The sequence below is a fragment of the Papio anubis genome, chromosome 18 (genome assembly GCF_008728515.1).
Source record: "Papio anubis isolate 15944 chromosome 18, Panubis1.0, whole genome shotgun sequence".
Lineage (NCBI taxonomy): Eukaryota > Metazoa > Chordata > Mammalia > Primates > Cercopithecidae > Papio > Papio anubis.
Window position 1 is genome coordinate 33,326,867 of NC_044993.1, and position 18,437 is coordinate 33,345,303.

The 18,437-nt window shown below is 38.0% G+C and overlaps 1 protein-coding gene across 1 annotated transcript in view; it reads left to right on the forward strand.

Annotated features, from left to right (window-relative positions):
* Positions 1-18,437, forward strand: part of BBS2 (Bardet-Biedl syndrome 2) — a 33,380-nt gene that overhangs the window by 8,026 nt on the left and 6,917 nt on the right. Inside the window, exons 3-15 of the mRNA XM_003916900.4 lie at positions 2,717-2,842; positions 3,096-3,158; positions 3,938-4,015; positions 6,536-6,640; positions 6,724-6,810; positions 9,967-10,102; positions 10,313-10,452; positions 11,268-11,412; positions 11,497-11,668; positions 12,922-13,051; positions 14,254-14,385; positions 14,978-15,115; positions 15,770-15,882. Of these exons, the coding sequence (XP_003916949.1) occupies positions 2,717-2,842; positions 3,096-3,158; positions 3,938-4,015; positions 6,536-6,640; positions 6,724-6,810; positions 9,967-10,102; positions 10,313-10,452; positions 11,268-11,412; positions 11,497-11,668; positions 12,922-13,051; positions 14,254-14,385; positions 14,978-15,115; positions 15,770-15,882 (1,565 nt within the window). The remainder of the gene's footprint in view (positions 1-2,716; positions 2,843-3,095; positions 3,159-3,937; positions 4,016-6,535; positions 6,641-6,723; positions 6,811-9,966; positions 10,103-10,312; positions 10,453-11,267; positions 11,413-11,496; positions 11,669-12,921; positions 13,052-14,253; positions 14,386-14,977; positions 15,116-15,769; positions 15,883-18,437) is intronic.

An 18,437-nucleotide genomic window follows, 5' to 3' on the forward strand; every position in this document is an offset into this window, starting at 1 on the left:
ACCAATACCCCAATAAAAATATAGAACATTTTCATCACCTCAGAAAATGTTGTTGTGCCCCATTCCAGTCAGTTTCTATCTCCCATAGACATTCACCGTTCTGACTTCTATCGGCTTAGATTAGCTTTTCCTGTTGTTGAACTCCATACAAATGGAATCATACAGAACGTATTCTTTGGTGTCTGGCTTCTTTCACTTAACATAATGCTTGCAAGAATTATCCATGTTGTTGCATATAAAAGTAGTCTTTTTTTGTTGTTGCTAAGTAACAAAAATAGTATATTCCATTGTGTGAACATACTATGGTTTGTTTATCCACTCTCTTGATGATAGACAAGTGGATGGACATTTGGGTTGTTTCAGTTTTTAACAACCATTTTCATATAGGAGTTTTGTTTTTAATAAGACTTTTTGTATAAGACTTTTTGTGGATATATGTTTTAATTTATCTTGGGTAAATACCCAGGAGTGGAATTGCTGGACTGTATGGTTTATAAGAACTTTATGACACTGCCAAACGGTTTTTGCAAAGTGGTTGTATCACTTTACACTCCTGTCTGCAGTGTAGGAGAGTTCCAGTTGCTCCACATCCTTTGTCAACATTTGTTGTTGCCAGTCTTTAATTTTAGCCATTTTGGAAGGTGTGAAGTGATATCTTACTGTGGTTTCATTTTGCATTTCTCTGATAATCATTGATGCGGAGCACCTTTTCTTGTGTTCGTTGTCCATTTATGTGTCTTCTGTGAAGTGTCTTAAGTCTTTTGCCTATTTTTTATTGGTAGTTTGTCTCTTTATTATTGATTTGTAGACATTTCTTGGATATACTGGATACAAGCACTTTATCAGATTTATATATACTAAATATTTTCTCCCAGTCTGTGGCTTGTTCCAGTAGGCATGTGTCTTTTGATGAACAAAAGTTTTTCATTTTTATGAAGTCCAACTGATCACATTTTTTCTTTAGTGGTTAGGACTTTTTCTGCCCTTTGCCTATTTCAAGGTCACATTGTTTTTGTTCAGAAGTGAAATTAAGTTTAGGACTGTATTAGTCAGGGTTCTCCAGAGAAACAGAACCAATAGGATATGTACATATTAGAGGGGGAAATATTTATTTTCAGGAATTGGCTTATACAGTTGTGGAGACTGGCAAGTCAAAAATCTGTGTAGTGGGACAGCAGGCTGGAGAGCTAGGAGAGAATTGATGTTGAAGCTCAAGTACAAAGGCTGTCTGCTGGTAGAATCCCTTCTTCCTTCGGGGAGGTCAGTCTCTTTTTTATTAAGTCCTTCAATACTTGATAGAAAGTACTTAATAGAAAGTATTGAAGGACTTACTAGTAAAGTAGATTATTATCCATAATGTGCGTGGGCCAATTAATGTGTGAGGCCCACGCACATTATGGATAATAATCTGCTTTACTCAAAATCTACTCAATTTACTCAAAATTTGGCCCAATTAATGTGTGGGCCAAATAATGTGTGAGGCCCATCCACATTATGGATAATAATCTGCTTTACTCAAAATCTACTGATTTAAATGTTAATGTCGTCTGAAAAATACCCTGACAACAGCTCTAGAATAATGTTTGACCAGATATCTGAGTACCATGGCCTAGCCAAGTTGACACATAAATTAACATTACAAGGACCCAGCTTTACAATTGCCTAGTCAAAGACTTTTTTAAAAATGAGATTTTTGATAGATATTGGTAAATTCCTCCCTAGAAAGATTACCATTTTCTACACCCCCCTCAATGATGATCATGCCTGTTTCATTACACCCTAACTGGTAGTGAATATTATTGTTCTTTTTCATTGCTAATCCAAAAAGTGAAAAATGATATACTGTGAGAAAGAACATTTTTCATGTTTGTTGAGTGTATTTCATCTCTAATATTTCCTGTTTAATTTTTTGGTTGAGGTGTTTACCATTTTTGTATTTATTTGCCTTTTATTAACCTTCTTCTTATATTAACTTTTTGTCTTCTATATTGCAAAGGTTTTTTTCCCACTTCATTGTTTACCTTTTAACTTTATTATTTCTTTGGCCATTTAACAGTTTTAATTTCTTATGAAACCTTTTCTTGCCTATATAGCCAATCTTCATAGTTTTCCTACTTAAAGATTATATAAGTAACAGTTATTTTCCTGTACCATGAACAGTGTTTACAAAGATGTCCTTGAGTCTTTCAAAAATAAATTAACTTATGTAATTTATTCAAGAAGTTTAAAATATTTATTTTGGATGGTGGGACCATGGGTGTTTTATTATTCTTTGTACTCTTTAGTACAAAGAATAGTAAAGTTAAAAAGAGTAGTAAAGAACTGGATTACAAGTATTAAAAAGGTTTCCATCCAAAACAGTTAAAATAAATTACCAAGTTTGGGTGCTTAAAGGCGTAAGTCTTGATTCTCTGGAGAATTTGCCCTCTGAAACCTGTGGTCCCAGAGGGCCCACAGAGTACTGTAGCTGCATTTTGTAGTGGCTTAGTGTGAAAGCCAAGGCTCTGATTTACCCTGTATCTGTGCTCATCCTTGCAAAAGCCACAGGGTTAGGTCTCAGTGGACAGCCCTGGCTGCCCTCTCAGGAGACCATCTGGCTTCTCACAAATGATGACAGAGGAATTTGGGTGTCCAAATAAAAATATGGATATACATTACCTTCAGTGTGCCTGCAGATTATTGTGTCTAAGATAATGTGTCCTTTTACTTTTCTTAGGTAGCAGATGGGGCAAATGCAATTGTGCTGGGAACGTTGGGAGACATTTCTTCCCCTCTTGCGATTATTGGTGGCAATTGTGCTCTGCAGGGTTTTAATCATGAAGGAAGAGATCTCTTTTGGACGGTATGAAGAAGAAAACATTCTTTTTGGTACCCTTAAGCATTTTCACTTTTAATGTTGTTCTTTTTTAACCACCAACTCCACTGAGTAATTAAAATATAGAACAATATTTATAATTCTGTTCTTTAAAAAAGGATATGAATAATTTGAATAGCATTCATTCGTGTTTTGTGTAATCCTCTCCTTCATGTAGTTAATATATTTGGAGTAAATGGAAAAATGATGGCATACTAATGATTTGGGGTTTTATTTTCAGGTTACTGGAGACAATGTTAATTCCTTGGCCTTGTGTGACTTTGATGGTGATGGAAAGAAAGAGGTATGTGGGGGAGGAGATACCTCTCTTGTGTGTTCAGCCAAATAAATTTTGCCATGACAGTGACATTGGTGCTCTGTTGCCTAAATGATCAGAAGTTGGCCTCATTCATCTTTCTCTTCTCTTTTGAACAATAAATCACTTGTGCTTGTGTCATAAGTACAAAGATCAAAGCCATGGTGTTTCAGAGACACAGGAGAGGGGAGAGAGGGTAGAAGAGTTGGGATTTCAGTTATATTCACAGTCTTATAAATTGCTCCTAATGCTTTGAAACCATATTGTATGTAGTTTTCAATTTTGGCCAACTTTTTTGAGGAATCTAAATGTTTTAGAGTTTGGCTTTTAGCCTTTGAAATTATGGTTACCCTAGAAATTAGCTTCTTGAGGAGTCAGTTGGTGTGAAGTGCTGTGTTGGGCACTGATTTGCCCCTCTCTTGTCCATGGACACTGGGCTCTGGTGTTTGAACAGGGCTTCCATCTGTAGGCAGAGAAAGTTGCTGATCCAGGGAACATTTTCAGGTACTCAGGGAAATAACGTATTCTGGCAAGATGTGCAGCTCCCATGGCAGGATAAAAGCTGCTGTAGCCCCTGTTTCTTCACTGACTGAATCTGCTGATCCTCCCATTAGAGGGAGCATTTCTGAGCATCAGACTATTAGGAGGTTGTCAATCTTGGGTGGCAGAAACAGCATGCAAAGTATTGTGCAATTTTTTTGTTTTGTTTATGGAAATTTTGTTGTTTTCACTTACTCACCTAAACATGTATGGTATTTCCCCTTCAGCTTCTTGTTGGATCTGAGGATTTTGATATTCGAGTTTTTAAGGAAGATGAGATTGTGGCAGAAATGACAGAAACAGAGGTAAGAAGCGCCACCTCGAACTGTGGTAACCTTGGGCAAGCTAGATTAGCACCGTCAGATGAAACACCAAGTGAGAGTGCTGGGGCAGCTCCCAACCCAGGTGGTTTTAGGATGAAAACTGGGGGGGTCAGACAGAGCTGTATGTTATGGAAAGAAAAGCAACAAAAATCCTAATTAAGATATATTTTGAAAAGACTGATTAAATAGAGAAAAATTATTGAATATAGTTAAATACATAAAGGCATTTCTTTTAATGAGTTAATACATGCAAATAATAATAATGGCAACCATTTATTATGTACCCATCATATGCCAGGTTGTGCTGTAAGTACTTTACATGAAGTAACATATTGAATCCTTACAACAACCCTAATAGGAAGATAAATTATTATTATTTCCATAGATGAGGAAAATTATGTTCTGGTTTTTTGTTTGTTTGTTTGTTTTGAGACAGAGTTTTACTCCATCTCCCAGACTGGAGTGCAGTGGTGCGATCTTGGCTCACTGCAAGCTCCCAAGTTCAAGCTATTCTCATGCCTCAGCCTCATGAGTAGCTGGGACTATAGGCATGCACCACCACGCCTGGCTAGTTTTTGTATTTTTAGTAGAGACAGGGTTTCGCCATGTTGCCCAGGCTGCTGTTGAACTCCTGACCTCAAGTGATCCGCCCATCTTGGCTTCCCAAAGTGCTGGGATTACAGGGGTGACCCACCGGGCCTGGCCTGATGTTACATTTTTTGTTAAGTTACTTGTACATGGTCTTTCTTTTTTTTAAATTAAATTAAATTAAATTTTATTTCAGATGGAGTTTCACTCTTGTCGCCCGGGCTGGAGTGCAGTGGCGTGATCTTGGCTCACTGCAACCTCTGCCTCCCAGGTTCAGGTGATTCTCCTGCCTCAGCCTCCCGAGTAGCTGGGATTATAGGCACCTGCCACCACGCCCAGCTAATTTTTGTATTTTTAGTAGAGATGGAGTTTTGCCATGTTGGCCAGACTGGTCTTGAACTCCTGACCTCAGGTGATCCATCCGCTTCTGCCTCCCAAAGTGTTGGGATTATAGGCATGAGCCACCATGCCCGGCCCGGGAGTCTGTTTTGTGTGTATGTGCTTAGGTGTGCTTTCTCCTTCATTAGATTCTCAAAGGGGTTTGCAACCTCCCCCGCCACTAAAAAAAAAAACAACTTGAGAATCCCTGTCTGATAGATGCTGTGTCCTGCATTCTCATATCCCTTTCATTCTAATTTGTGGTAAATCTTTCCTCCTTTGGTGGGAATCATTCAGATTTTGTTGGATTTTTACTGCTTGTGAATACTAGATGTGAGGCGACTGAATTCTTGAAACGCCTCTTTCCTAAATCCTAGAAAAGAGGACAAGAACCTGGAATAGGGTTAGGGATTTGAGGGGACTTGTTGATCTTCTAGTCCACAAAAGGAAGAAACTGGTGAGCTAAGGAAGCAGTAAAGGAGCTCAGGAATCTGGGGCTACATTTATGAAAATGGACTTCATAGCATTGTTCATTTGCAGGGTCATTTTTCTGTTCTCTTTGTTAGGTTTTGCTCCTAGTTCAGATATCTTTTCCCAGATCAGCAAAATCATGATTCATTTGGCAGTTGAACAGTACGAAGTATTGTCAGAAGAATGCCTTGAGCTAAATAATTCTGGGATCCTACACAGCACTTTGTATTCATAGTTAAGTGAAGTGGGTGGTTTTGTAGAAAAGCTGTAGGTGTAAAGGAAATTATATAACTATTCTCTGCTTTATACAATTTATTTCTTAATATCTCTTGTATTAGGAGCAGAATTAGAAAGTAGATCTGCAGGATCAGGGATATCATTAAGCTTTGGTTTTAACTTTAAAGGAAAGTTTTGTTCAGTACCTCAAAGTTTATCCTTTTAAGGATGTCAAATCCTCGAACAGTCCTATACATATTTCTGTATCATATATGCATTCTATATATTGTAACATACTACACAAATCCAGGTGCCTGTGTTTTTACTTTTCAAAGGATTATGTGTTCTTTCTTTTACCTCTAGCAAACAAGTTATGTCATAGAAAGAAAAGTATATACATGAAGTAAGATATTCAATTGTGAATTGTTACAAGTCTTTTAAAAATTGAGACTGTAGAATGTTATAAGTTAAGTAATAATCATTAAAGCCTCTTGGGTGAACATATATCTATTGTATATGCATATTCTCTATCTTGTGTAGTTAGCTTATTTCTTCCTTAGTCCTTCAGTTTTTTTGTGTTTTTTAAAAATAATTTTCTGAAACTTGCCACATAAGGTTGCTCTAAAACACCAAACTCTGTGAGTTTATTTAAATCTGATTATACAACTGTGAAGTAGATGACATGTATCATAGAGAAGACGAATACATTCCCCACTAATGGATTAGAAGCGCTTTTAAATCTAATTTTAACATAGTTGTAATAAGGAGTGTGAAGTCTTACAAAGCTGTACTTGACAGTAAACTGGGCCTTAATGAAAAGATGTTGTGTTTTTATGGATTGTTTTGCAGGTAGTCACCTCTCTTTGTCCCATGTATGGCAGTCGATTTGGTTATGCCCTTTCCAATGGCACAGTTGGAGTTTATGACAAAACAGCTCGATACTGGAGAATTAAAGTTAGTATAATTCAGCCTTTGATATTCAGGCACTTGATACTTACTGTGAGACTTCTGTGCTAATTATTGAAATTCTTTTTCAGTCGAAAAATCATGCCATGAGCATTCATGCTTTTGACCTTAATTCTGATGGAGTGAATGAACTGATAACTGGTTGGTCCAATGGGAAGGTAAGTTTGAATAGCAAAGTTCGGGTATAATTCAGAGTAATAGTTGTCCAAGGTGTATTGGCTGTAGGACTTAGAACAGTAACATTGGGATGTAAACTTCAGTTCGTTCCTTGGCGGTGTTTTCACATTTAACTTAATAATCTTGACACATTATTCCTGCTATCATTGTCAAGAGCTGCAGAGTGAGAGACGGTTAAGTCTCATAAGCGGTGTTTGGGGGAAATCTTCGAGGAGATTCTTTCTAAATCTCTTATTTGAAGTACTGAGAATCCATCAGCCAGATTGATTCTAGGTGGTAGAACAGTAAAAAAGAGTTTTAAGGAATTGTTTGAATAGCTCTTTTCTAATAAATCTTCAAAACTGCCTGACAACTTAGCACTAATGGGAAGAATCATGTTAGCATATTGTTTTCTGAGCTGTAACTTTAAAATAAAATCCTTTTACTTGCTTTCCTTTTTTAACTTCAAATCAGAATTTTTTACAGTCTTTTGGCAAGTCAGGATTGTCTTCTTAGAAGCTGCCTAGGTAGCTGCCAGATCTCCATGGATACCATTTGCCCTCGCTTTCTTGTCTTGTCAGTGTTGGATTGCCTGAAGGGGATCAGCAAATTCTTACCTTTTCTTCTTTGGTTTATCTTTACTTTTCTCTAGCACCTTTGTAAACATTCCTTTGGTGTTATGTGGAGAACAGATTCTAAAAAGCTACTCTGTTGATTTCTGCTTCTCCACTTAGTTTTGTCATTAGTAGGGGTACTAAAAAATTATAAGACTGTATAGTTGCTTATTAAGAAATATGAAAATCTGTGAAATGGATGTCTGAGTTGGTTTGGGCTGCTGTAACGAAATACCATAGGGTGGGTGGCTTATAAACAACAGAAATTCATTTCTTATAGTTCTGGAGGCTGGGAAACCCGCTATCAAGGTGTTGGTAGATTCAGTGTCTGTTGAGGGACCACTTCCTCATAGACAGGAGCCTTACAGGGTGGAAGGGGCAAGGGATCTCTCTGGGCCTTCTTTTGTAGGGCACTAATCCTGTTCATGGGGGCTCTGCCCTTATGACCTGATCACCTCCCACAGGCTCCAGTTGCCAATACCATTCATTACCTTGGCTAATAGGATTCAAGATAGGAATTTTGTAGGGGCACAAACATTCAGATCATAGCAGTGGATCATATTTTGAGGGAATATAAATTATTATGACTGACTTAAGAATTAGAAAACTACTAGATTTGAAAACTTGTCAGGTTACCTTGAAATATAATTCTTGACCTAGATGTTTTTATAGTTAAATGCTTTTGAAATTTTAAGGACTTTCTATTATGCAATCTGTTCCTGAGCATGAAAAAGATAAGAAAATTATATAAGTGGAAAAACTGATTATCTACATTTAACAGAAATATACAGAAAGGAAATATACAGATCCAACTTGTGAATACGGGTGTGAAAATACTAAATAAATGCTGCCAGCCAGTTAACTTTGTCTTTTGTATGTCATTTGATGAGTTGGAGGGCCATCCTTTCCTTTCAGGGTAAAACCTCCCTGTTAGATTAAGCAAAAGATCAGAATATCCACAGAAATATTAATTTATAGTCCTGCTTCTTAGTTAGTAAATGAGCCTTCTTATTTGCTAAATATTGTGGAAATGCCATGGTAGAAGCCATTAGGTAGCTAGGCTTTAACTAGTAGAAAGATGCAAGTTCAGGTTAGTCTGAGTTAGAGGGCTACGTTAATGTGCTTTGGTAAAAATACAGGTCATTCGTTCTTTCACAGGCTTTAGCATTGATAATTTTCGGGCTTCCATGATGTTATTAATAGCATGGATACTTGACAGTGATATACTGTAGACAAAGGGTAGGCTGTAACCTAAATTACTTTATGTTTTTATTGCAAAGTTTTACCCAGAAGATTGTTTATGAAAAGACAAAAATAGTGAGTAGCATTGGTCATCGAAATGATTGCTCTGCTGGATTTTCTGTAGCTAGCCTTTTGTTGATAATACCTGTGTCCTTGCCTGGAACATAATCATCTTGTTTTTTTTTTTTTTTTTTTGAGACGGAGTCTTGTTCTGTCACCCAGGCTGGAGTGCAGTGGCACGATCTCAGCTCACTGCAACCTCCACCTCCTGGGCTCGAGCAATTCTCCTGCCTCAGCCTCCCAAGTAGCTGGGACTACAGGTGCGTACCACCAAACCCAGCTAATTTTTTGTATTTTTAGTACAGACGGGGTTTCACCGTGTTAACCAGAATGGTCTCGATCTCCTGACCTCATGATCCGCCCGCCTCAACCTCCCAAAGTGCTGGGATTACAGTCATGAGCCACCGTGCCCGGCCTCATAATCATCAATCATTTTAAGTGATGGTCATTTATGATCACTTCTGAGATGCATTTGTTTCTGATCAGTCATTTCTTTATTCTGTCTCTTGGGAATGGGAGACTTAGAGGATAGGAGAGCTCTCTAAAGATCTGAATGGTTTTTGTGTGGAAGAGGAACTCTTAACAGGGTTGTTGTAAAAGGTTGTGTGGTGGAAGATTAGGCTAACTGTAGTTTTTGAACTTCAGATTCAACATACTTTACACACTTATATATAATAAAGATGCAATTTTTATATAGAGCTAACATTTATTACGTACTTCTGTGTGTCTGGCCCTGTTGATATATGTTAACTTTATTGGGCCTCATTATAACCCAATGAGGTATAGTACTGTGAATTTCTCCATGTTCTGGTTGTTGATTGCCAGATGAAAAGACCAAGCACAGAATGGTTAAGAAGCTTGCAAGATGCCTTGGATAGTATGTGGCAGAGCTAGATTCTGAACCTGAGCAGTTTGGCCATTAAGCCCATGCCGTTTTGCACTGTGCTGTGTGTACTATATGTTCTGGCTCTTAGCAGACACATTTCTTCAAATGAAGCATTGTGTGAAGGCCAATATGAAAAACAGCTTTTATTTAAAAAGAAGAAAGCACAGCTGCTTGAGGCTCTTTAGGGTCCCTCTTGGCCCCAGCAGTCATATGTATATCCTGAGAAGTCTTAGGGCTTCATAGAATACTCTTGAAAACTGCTAGACTAAATGACCTTTAAAGCTGATTTTTATTTTTAAATTGTGGTTTTTAAATGTGTAGCATAAGCAACTTTTAAATTTGTGTTTTGTTTGTAGGTTGATGCTCGAAGTGACCGAACTGGGGAGGTCATCTTTAAGGACAATTTTTCTTCTGCAATTGCCGGTGTGGTAGAGGGAGATTACCGGATGGATGGCCACATGCAGTTAATCTGCTGCTCAGTGGATGGGGAAAGTAAATTGGGATGAGAAAAATGCTTAAAAAGTCACATTTTCCATTTGAGTGGGTCAGAATGTCAGGAAATTTCACCAGAAATACTGAGATCCTGTAGTTCTAATAAATTCACCAAAGTTGGGGAGAACTTAGGTTTTTGTTTTTAAGAGCAGGTAATTGATGACCTAAAAGTATACCTGGTTATGCTTGGAGTTTCTTCCTTCTGTTCAGTCCGGGGCTATCTTCCTGGCACGGCTGAGATGAAGGGGAACCTCATGGACACCAGCGTAGAGCAGGACCTGATCCGAGAGCTGAGTCAGAAGAAGCAGAATCTGTTGCTGGAACTCCGTAACTATGAGGAAAATGCCAAGGTAGGTCTTAATGTGACCAGGTAATGGAGGCTGAAATGTTGAGACTGACCGGGAGGATCAGCAAATGCGGAAGAATGACAGTGTCATTGCCAGGGTGTGGCCTTTTTTGCCAGTGTCACAATTGAGAGGGGATATATCCTTTGATGTTGAAGTTTCACTTCCAGGTAGTTAAACCGTAGAAATGTTTTCCTGATTATTCAAGGACATTTCTTGCAGCACTATTTATTTATAGCAGTGAAAGCAGCTGGAAGCAACTTAGGTGTTTGTCAGCAGTAGGGAGTATGTGCTGGGGAATATTAAACAGCTCAAAGAGTGAATACTTGGACTGATGTGGAAGGGTATCTGTCATTTTACTAAGTGACAAAAGGCAAGAACAATATGTATAGAATGTCTTTTATCTTTTTCAAAAACAAATTAATTTAAAAATTGGCAATTGTAAAAACTGTGTGTGTGTGTACAGCAAACTGGCTGAAATGTTCCTTTAATTTGTCCTGTCGTGCATTACTATATTTGAATTTGGTGTACCAATGGAATTTCTTTGCTTACTTTAAAAGAACAATACTTAAAAATGTAAAAGGCATGATGGGATACAGTGGACCATAGCCATAGAAAGAGGCAAGGGTATTTTCCCACAGGGCCAGATAGAGCAAGGGAGCACTAATGAGGTGAGTTCTCTGAATTCTAAAGAATCAGATTACTATAATAATAAGATTCTGGAGGCTCTGTCTTTTGAAGCTGAATAGCAATGTTATTTAAAGTTGATATTAGTTCAGTGTTTTGTTGACTGACTAGGAAATGGTTGGGGTGTTTTGCAGGCTGAATTGGCCAGTCCACTGAATGAGGCTGATGGGCATCGGGGCATAATCCCAGCCAATACCAGGCTCCACACCACGCTGTCAGTCAGCCTGGGGAGTGAGACCCAAACTGCTCATACAGAATTATGCATTTCTACTTCTAATGGTAAGACAGTACTCACAGCTGGTGTTTAGAGGCACCTGCGCCATCTCGGAGTCGGTGTTAAACTGTTTTTCCTCTTCCCTGCAGACACCATCATCCGAGCAGTATTGATTTTTGCAGAGGGAATTTTTACAGGTGAAAGCCACGTGGTACATCCCAGCATTCACAACCTCTCCAGTTCCATCTGCATCCCTATTGCGCCTCCCAAAGACGTCCCTGTGGATCTGCACTTGAAAGCATTCGTGGGTTACAGAAGCAGGTGACCCTTTGCAAGTCACAGTTCATTTCAAGACAGCACTTAAAGGAGGGCAAGATATATATATTTTCCATATGCCCAGTGGATTCTGGGGGCTTGAGAAACCGTTTCATGGTTCTATCTACCCAAAGTTTCCCGTGACCTTTTATTTCCTCAATTTGAAACCTGTAAAAAGAAAAAGAAAAAACTGACATGTAAGTTTAAGATGGTTCTTGGCAGGGCGCAGTGGCTCATGACTGTAATCCCAGCACTTTGGGAGGCTGAGGCGGGCGGATCACAAGGTCAGGAGATCAAGACCATCCTGACTAACATGGTGAAACCCCATCTCTACTAAAAATACAAAAAAAAAAAAAAAAAAATTAGCCAGGCGTGGTGGTGCACACCTGTAGTTCCAACTACTTGGGAGGCTGAGGCAGGAGAATGGCTTGAACCAGGGAGGCAGAGCTTGCAGTGAGCTGAGTTCATGCCACTGCACTCCAGCCTGGGCGACAGAGCGAGACTCCATCTCTTTTTTTTTTTTTTGAGACTCTTTTTTTTTTGAGACCGAGTCTTGCTCTGTCGCCCAGGCTGGAGTGCAGTGGGGTGATCTCGGTTCACTGCAACCTCCACCTCCTGGGTTCAAGCCATTCTCCTGCCTCAGCCTCCCGGGCACTGGGACCACAGGCGCCCACCACCACGCCCTGCTAATTTTTGTATTTTTAGTAGAGGCAGGGTTTCACCATGTTGGCCAGGCTGGTCTTGAACTCCTGACCTCAGGTGATCCGCCTGCCTCGGCTTCCGAAAGTGTTGGAATTACAGGCATAAGCCACCACGCCTGGCTAAGATCGTTATTTTCTGTTTTTAGTCAGGTGATCTCATAATCACAAAATGTTTAATTGATAATTTGTCAATTTGTAGTATTGGCCACTAAAACTACAAGAGTTAGGATGCAACTTTATATTACAGTCATACATAATCTCAGCTAGTGAAGAAAACCTGCTATATTTGTGGAAGATAAGAGACTTTTTACATCCCCTTTATGGTGTTTTAAACCCTTAGTGCATGCAGGTATATATGTAGACTCATGCTATCTTTAAATCCTAAACCTTATATATTACTGTAGTACTTTAAGCCTCAAGTGTTTTGAGGGTTCCTTCTTAAGTGAAACTCTTAAATATCATTTGATGACCCAGAAGTGGCTTTATTTTCTGGGCCTTGCATTTTGAAGCAACATTCTATACAAAACAATTCTCTTGTGTTTCATTGATTGGCTATAGCACCCAGTTTCATGTATTTGAATTGACAAGACAGCTTCCTCGATTCTCCATGTATGCGCTGACCAGCCTGGACCCTGCCAGTGAGCCAATCAGTTATGTTAACTTTACCATTGCAGAACGGGCACAGAGGGTGAGTATCTCGCTTTTCTCTTTCAATGCTTTTACACAGTAGAACCCTTTAGATGTTATTTATAGAAGGGAAAATTACATGAATGAGTTATATTGGTGGCAGTAAATAGGATATGAAAGGATTCTCTAACTTGGGGGTGGCTTATAACCTGTAATAAAAATATTGCTAACATATCTTCTCTCACTTTGAAAAAGCACCTGAGCAATCCTATTATTGGTGAATTCTTACCAGTGTTTAATTCCTCTCTTTCCGTTGTGGTCTTAGCGTGGTTGTCCTGGTGTAGTATTTCAAGAGGAACCTGCAGCAAGATGAAAAGATAGTGGGACTTGGAGCTAAGAACGTTTTTGGCTTTAAGCGCTACGTTAACTCATTAAATTCTTAGTGATCTTGGGGAATTCCCCTCACCAGTGTGAGCCTCAGTTTTCTTATCTGTAGGTGAGGATAATCTTACCCATCTTTTTTGGGGGGGCCCAAGGATTACATGATTGGTGTAATAGTACCACCTTGTACATTTGAAAGGACTGATACCGGTGGACTTTAACCTTGGCTGGGCTTTGGAATTCCTGGTGGGACTTTTTAATCATGTGGATTCTCAGGCCTCTGCCTGGCCTGTGGAACCACAAACTCTACAGCTGGGCCCTTCCAGGTCTCATGGGTGGTTCTCTTGTGGAACCAGTGTTGCAAGCCACTGCATGGTGTTGCTGCTATTAACATTAAAACTTATATTTTCCTTATTGTGTGGATATATCTGTGGTGTGTGCCCATGTATACTTCATTTTACACTTCTTAAAGAACAGAATGGAATGGTTTTAAGCACACTACATTGTCCAGGTTATACCCACAGAAGAGCTGTTGTGTAACAGAATCAGCATCATACCTGAATCATTTGTACATTGCATATTAGACTATGTATAAGTAGAAGACGCAATGAAATCATGTCTGCTGTGGGGCCAGGCATAATTATGAATGTTACTTAAGAGCATGGGTGAGGTGAGAAAAGGGAGTGTGACTAGTGTTTTAGTATTTTCTTGGTGTAGGATGACGTATAATTCTTTTTTTTTTTATCCTCAACAAAGCAGTAAAACTAGAAAGGAGAACTCTTCCCTCAAGAATGGCTGTACCTTCATATTTAGAGGCATATTAAAAAAAAGAATGTCTGTACCTTAAAAGTGGAGGCTCATTTCATTGTGTTCATTTTTAAGGCTGTTGTATGGCTCAGTCAGAACTTTCTGTTACCAGAAGACACTCACATTCAGAATGCTCCATTTCAAGTGTGTTTCACATCTTTACGGAATGGTGGCCACCTGTATATAAAAATAAAACTTACTGGAGAGGTAATGTTTAATATAATGGGGCATAGATTTCTTTTTTAAATTTATTTATTCAAACACTTAGACCATGGAATGAGAGGGGCATGGATTTCTCATGTGGTGTTTACCATTCAGTCCAAAGTGAGGTGGGGGACATCAATGTCAAGGTCATAAAACCACATGTTTTGTTTTATTTTTTTCACATGGTTTAACTTAGTCTGTTAGTGTTACCATCTTAGACACTGGGGTATAATCTAGAATAGATGTTTTCTACCTCCTTCCCTTCATCTCTTCCTTGTCTAATTTGGAAAGAATTGGGAATACAGAAGTCAACAAAAACATTTTCATTGTTTGGATGATTTTGTCATTTCATTTCTAAGGCTAGAGGATTTACCTTTTAGCTAGCTGCTGGAAATAATGCAGTTTGTAATTTCTTTGAGAGATAAACTTACCTTTTTCAACACTGCCTATAAATATTATAGGAGTATAATATTTATAATATATATTATATATATAGTAGTATAATATAATGAGTATGGGGAAATTCAGGTACTATTTTAGCTAAGTTTGTTTAATGGCTGAAGATGCTAAACTTGTCTGTTTTTTCTCTGGGTAGATCACTATAAATACTGATGATATTGATTTGGCTGGTGATATCATTCAGTCAATGGCATCATTTTTTGCTATTGAAGACCTTCAGGTAGAAGCGGATTTTCCTGTCTATTTTGAGGAATTACGAAAGGTGCTAGTGAAGGTGAGGGCACGCGGTAGATGCATTTGTGAGAATGTGGTAGTCTAATAATATCTGAGGAGATTAATGATACTACAGATGTACTTGTAGTGATGTTTTCAAGAATTTTTGCAATTCTTGAAGTAAAAATTGAACTAGTATTAGAGAGTTTACTACTTAAGGATTTCTTTTATAAAAGGAAGTGTTTAGCTCTTGAGCACCATGCTTGCTTTCTTTAGTTTAAAGTGATGCATTTAAACATTAACGTTTTCCTTTGTTAGCTCTTCATCTTATTTGTAGTATCTGCTTTGGTCTTCAGTTTAGGTCTTTCCAAAAACCCAAATTCAAGATAAAAGAGCAAAATAAAGAGGATTGTGATTGGCCCCAAAGTATACAATATTCCCACTGCAAATCCCTGAAATATTAATATGTGTGTTATGGGGGCTCCTGGTACTAAAGCATGGGGAAGATTCACATGGAGTGTTCTGTTGAAATTGGAGGCAGCACAGATGAGTTAACTTGTTGAGAAAGAGATGAAATAACGGGAAGTAGCTTAATTGGTATAAATGAATAGAGGAAAGAAGGGGTCTCTGTATGTGGTAAATAGTGTCTTTTCATTTGTCTGGGTTCAAGAAGTTTGTGAGGCCTTTTTCATTCCTGAGTGTTCATGGTCTCCAGGTGGATGAATATCATTCAGTGCATCAGAAGCTCAGTGCTGACATGGCTGATCATTCTAATCTGATCCGAAGTTTGCTGGTCGGAGCTGAGGATGCTCGTCTGATGAGGGACATGTGAGTATTTGTCATGGTTAGAACAGGTGCAAGGTTAAAAATGTGAGCAGTATGGAATAGCAACTCTCAGATGTTACCAGTAGAAGTATAAATTGTTACATTGACTTTGGAAAATAACTTGGCATTATCAGTAAAGTTGAAAATGCATGTCCTCTATGACCCAGCAATTCTATTCCTGGTTTATAGCTTAGAGAAAGTTACAGCTTAGTTATATGTATGCTTATAAACCAGGATATTTGTATAAGAATATTTGTAAAGCCATTGTTTATAAAAATCTCAAAGTGGAAACAATCCAAATTAGCATGAACAGTGTAGCAACAGTGGATGAATTGTGATATATTCATACAATGGAATACTACACAGCAGTGAGAGCATATGAATCTCCATGACACATAAGAGCAAGGAAAAATCTGATAAGCATAATACACACTGAAAGACTTAAAAGACTATAAAATGTATCCATGTGTATAGTTAGAGAAAAGAGTAAACTGTATAGTTTGGGAAACATGCAATAAATAAAAATATAAATAAATTCAGGGAAGAGATTATCATATAAGATAGTATTTTCTCCCAGAGAAGGAGGGACTATGTTCAGAAAAAACACATTGGGAAACTTCCTGTCTGATGTCTTGTTTGACTTCGTTAAGTATTCTGTGAATTTTTCTGAATATGTAACATTTTACAATAAAAAAGTTAAGTATGTGCAGGTCTTCCTTGGTGCTTGCTAGGATGCCAAATTTACCTTGCCAATAAAATGTACTGAAAAAAATTCAGTAAAGTAGCTAACAAATCATAGATGAAATTTATATGTATATATTAGGGGCAAGAGTTCACCCAGAGTGCTGCTTGTGTTTTTTTCTGAGAGGCCTGAATTATTGGCAAATAATTTTAATGGTTTTGCTCAGAGGTAAATGGTTTTTAAGATAATTGTATTATTGAAAATTTCAAACACATACAAAGGTACTTGAACATAATGATTTCATATATACCACCCACCCAGCTTCAACAGTTATCAGCTAAAGACTGATCTTTTTTCATCTCTACACTCACCTTCTTCCCCTCCCAGGCACTAGATAATTTTGAGGCAAATTTTGGACATTGTGTAATTCTAGCCACAACTATTTCAGACAAAGGGCGTTTCAATATTATATATACACACACATATATGTATATATACACATGTATGTATAAAAACCACAATGCCATATCACACTTAGAAAAATGTACAATAATTGTTTAATATTACAAATACCTCATCTGTTTACATGTTCCCAGTTGTCTTATAAATGTGGACATGTGTGTTTTAAGTTGGCTTGTTGAAATCAAGATCCAGATCAAAGACCATACATTGGATTTGGTTGGAAATCTTTTAATCCACGCTTTTGCTTGCCCATTCAGTCTCTTCTCTCCCTTTCCTGTGGGGTCCCATTTTGGATTTTGCTGGTTGTATCCTTGTGGTAATGTTAACTTTATTCTTCTGTCCCCTGTGTAGAAGGGATAGTGGTGGATCTGGAGGCTTGATTAGATTCACTTTCAAATTTTGGCAAGAATATTTCCTGAGTAGTGTTGTTTACTTCTGTGAGGAAGCATGCAATTTCTGATTGTTTCTTTTTATGATATTATCAGCCATTGATGATCATTGCCTAGATTCATTATTTCTTTTGGGGTTTGCAAAATAGTGATATTCTAATTCTGTTATTTTCTTCATATGTTAGTTGAACTACTTCTATGAAAAATAATGTTCCCTCATGAATTAATGAATTACTTGGTTCCCTGAGGTACAGTTTGTATAGGAAAGACAGGTTCTTTATCAGCTTTATTTAATGGCTTTAAAATAATGCATTGGTCTCCAGCATGCACTAAGTGACCAGTGAGATTTTTAAGTCCTTATATACCCATGTATTTGAACATATTTAATGTGTTTCAATTTATATCAGTTATTATTATTTTTTTGCAGCTAGATTTTCCAGTCTGTGGGTCTATGGAAGTCTCTTTAGGTTGGATACAGTTGCCTTTGGACATGGTCCCATTAATTTGGTTGGTTCTTTGTTTTCTTGTGTGATGAAATGTTTTAGGCTTATCTGGTACATGCCCAGTCTAAATATGGAACCAGCCATTTCTCTCCAGTCCTGGTTCTTTTACATGAGAAATGGTATTTAGAGATCATGGTCTGACCACTAAAGGTGTTCATTGCTACTGGGTTGATTATTGTTTTTAGGCCTTTTCAGTGAATAGAGCTAGGAAATTTTTTTTTCAATGAGAAAATATGAGTTCATACTATTTACCATTCAAATTTATGAATATAGGCTCTTAACTTTGATTTTATTACTGCATCTCTTCTCTCTCACATTGAAAATCATGGCTTCAGGCTGGGCACAGTAGTTTACACTTGTAATCCCAGCACTTTGCAAGGCCAAGGTGAGGGGATCACTTGAGCCCAGGGATTCAAGACCAGCTTGGGCAACATAGCAAGACCCAGTCTCTGAGAAAAAACAAAAAAAATTAGCTGGGCATGGTGGTGCATGCCTGTAGTCCTAGTTACTCAGGAGGCAGAA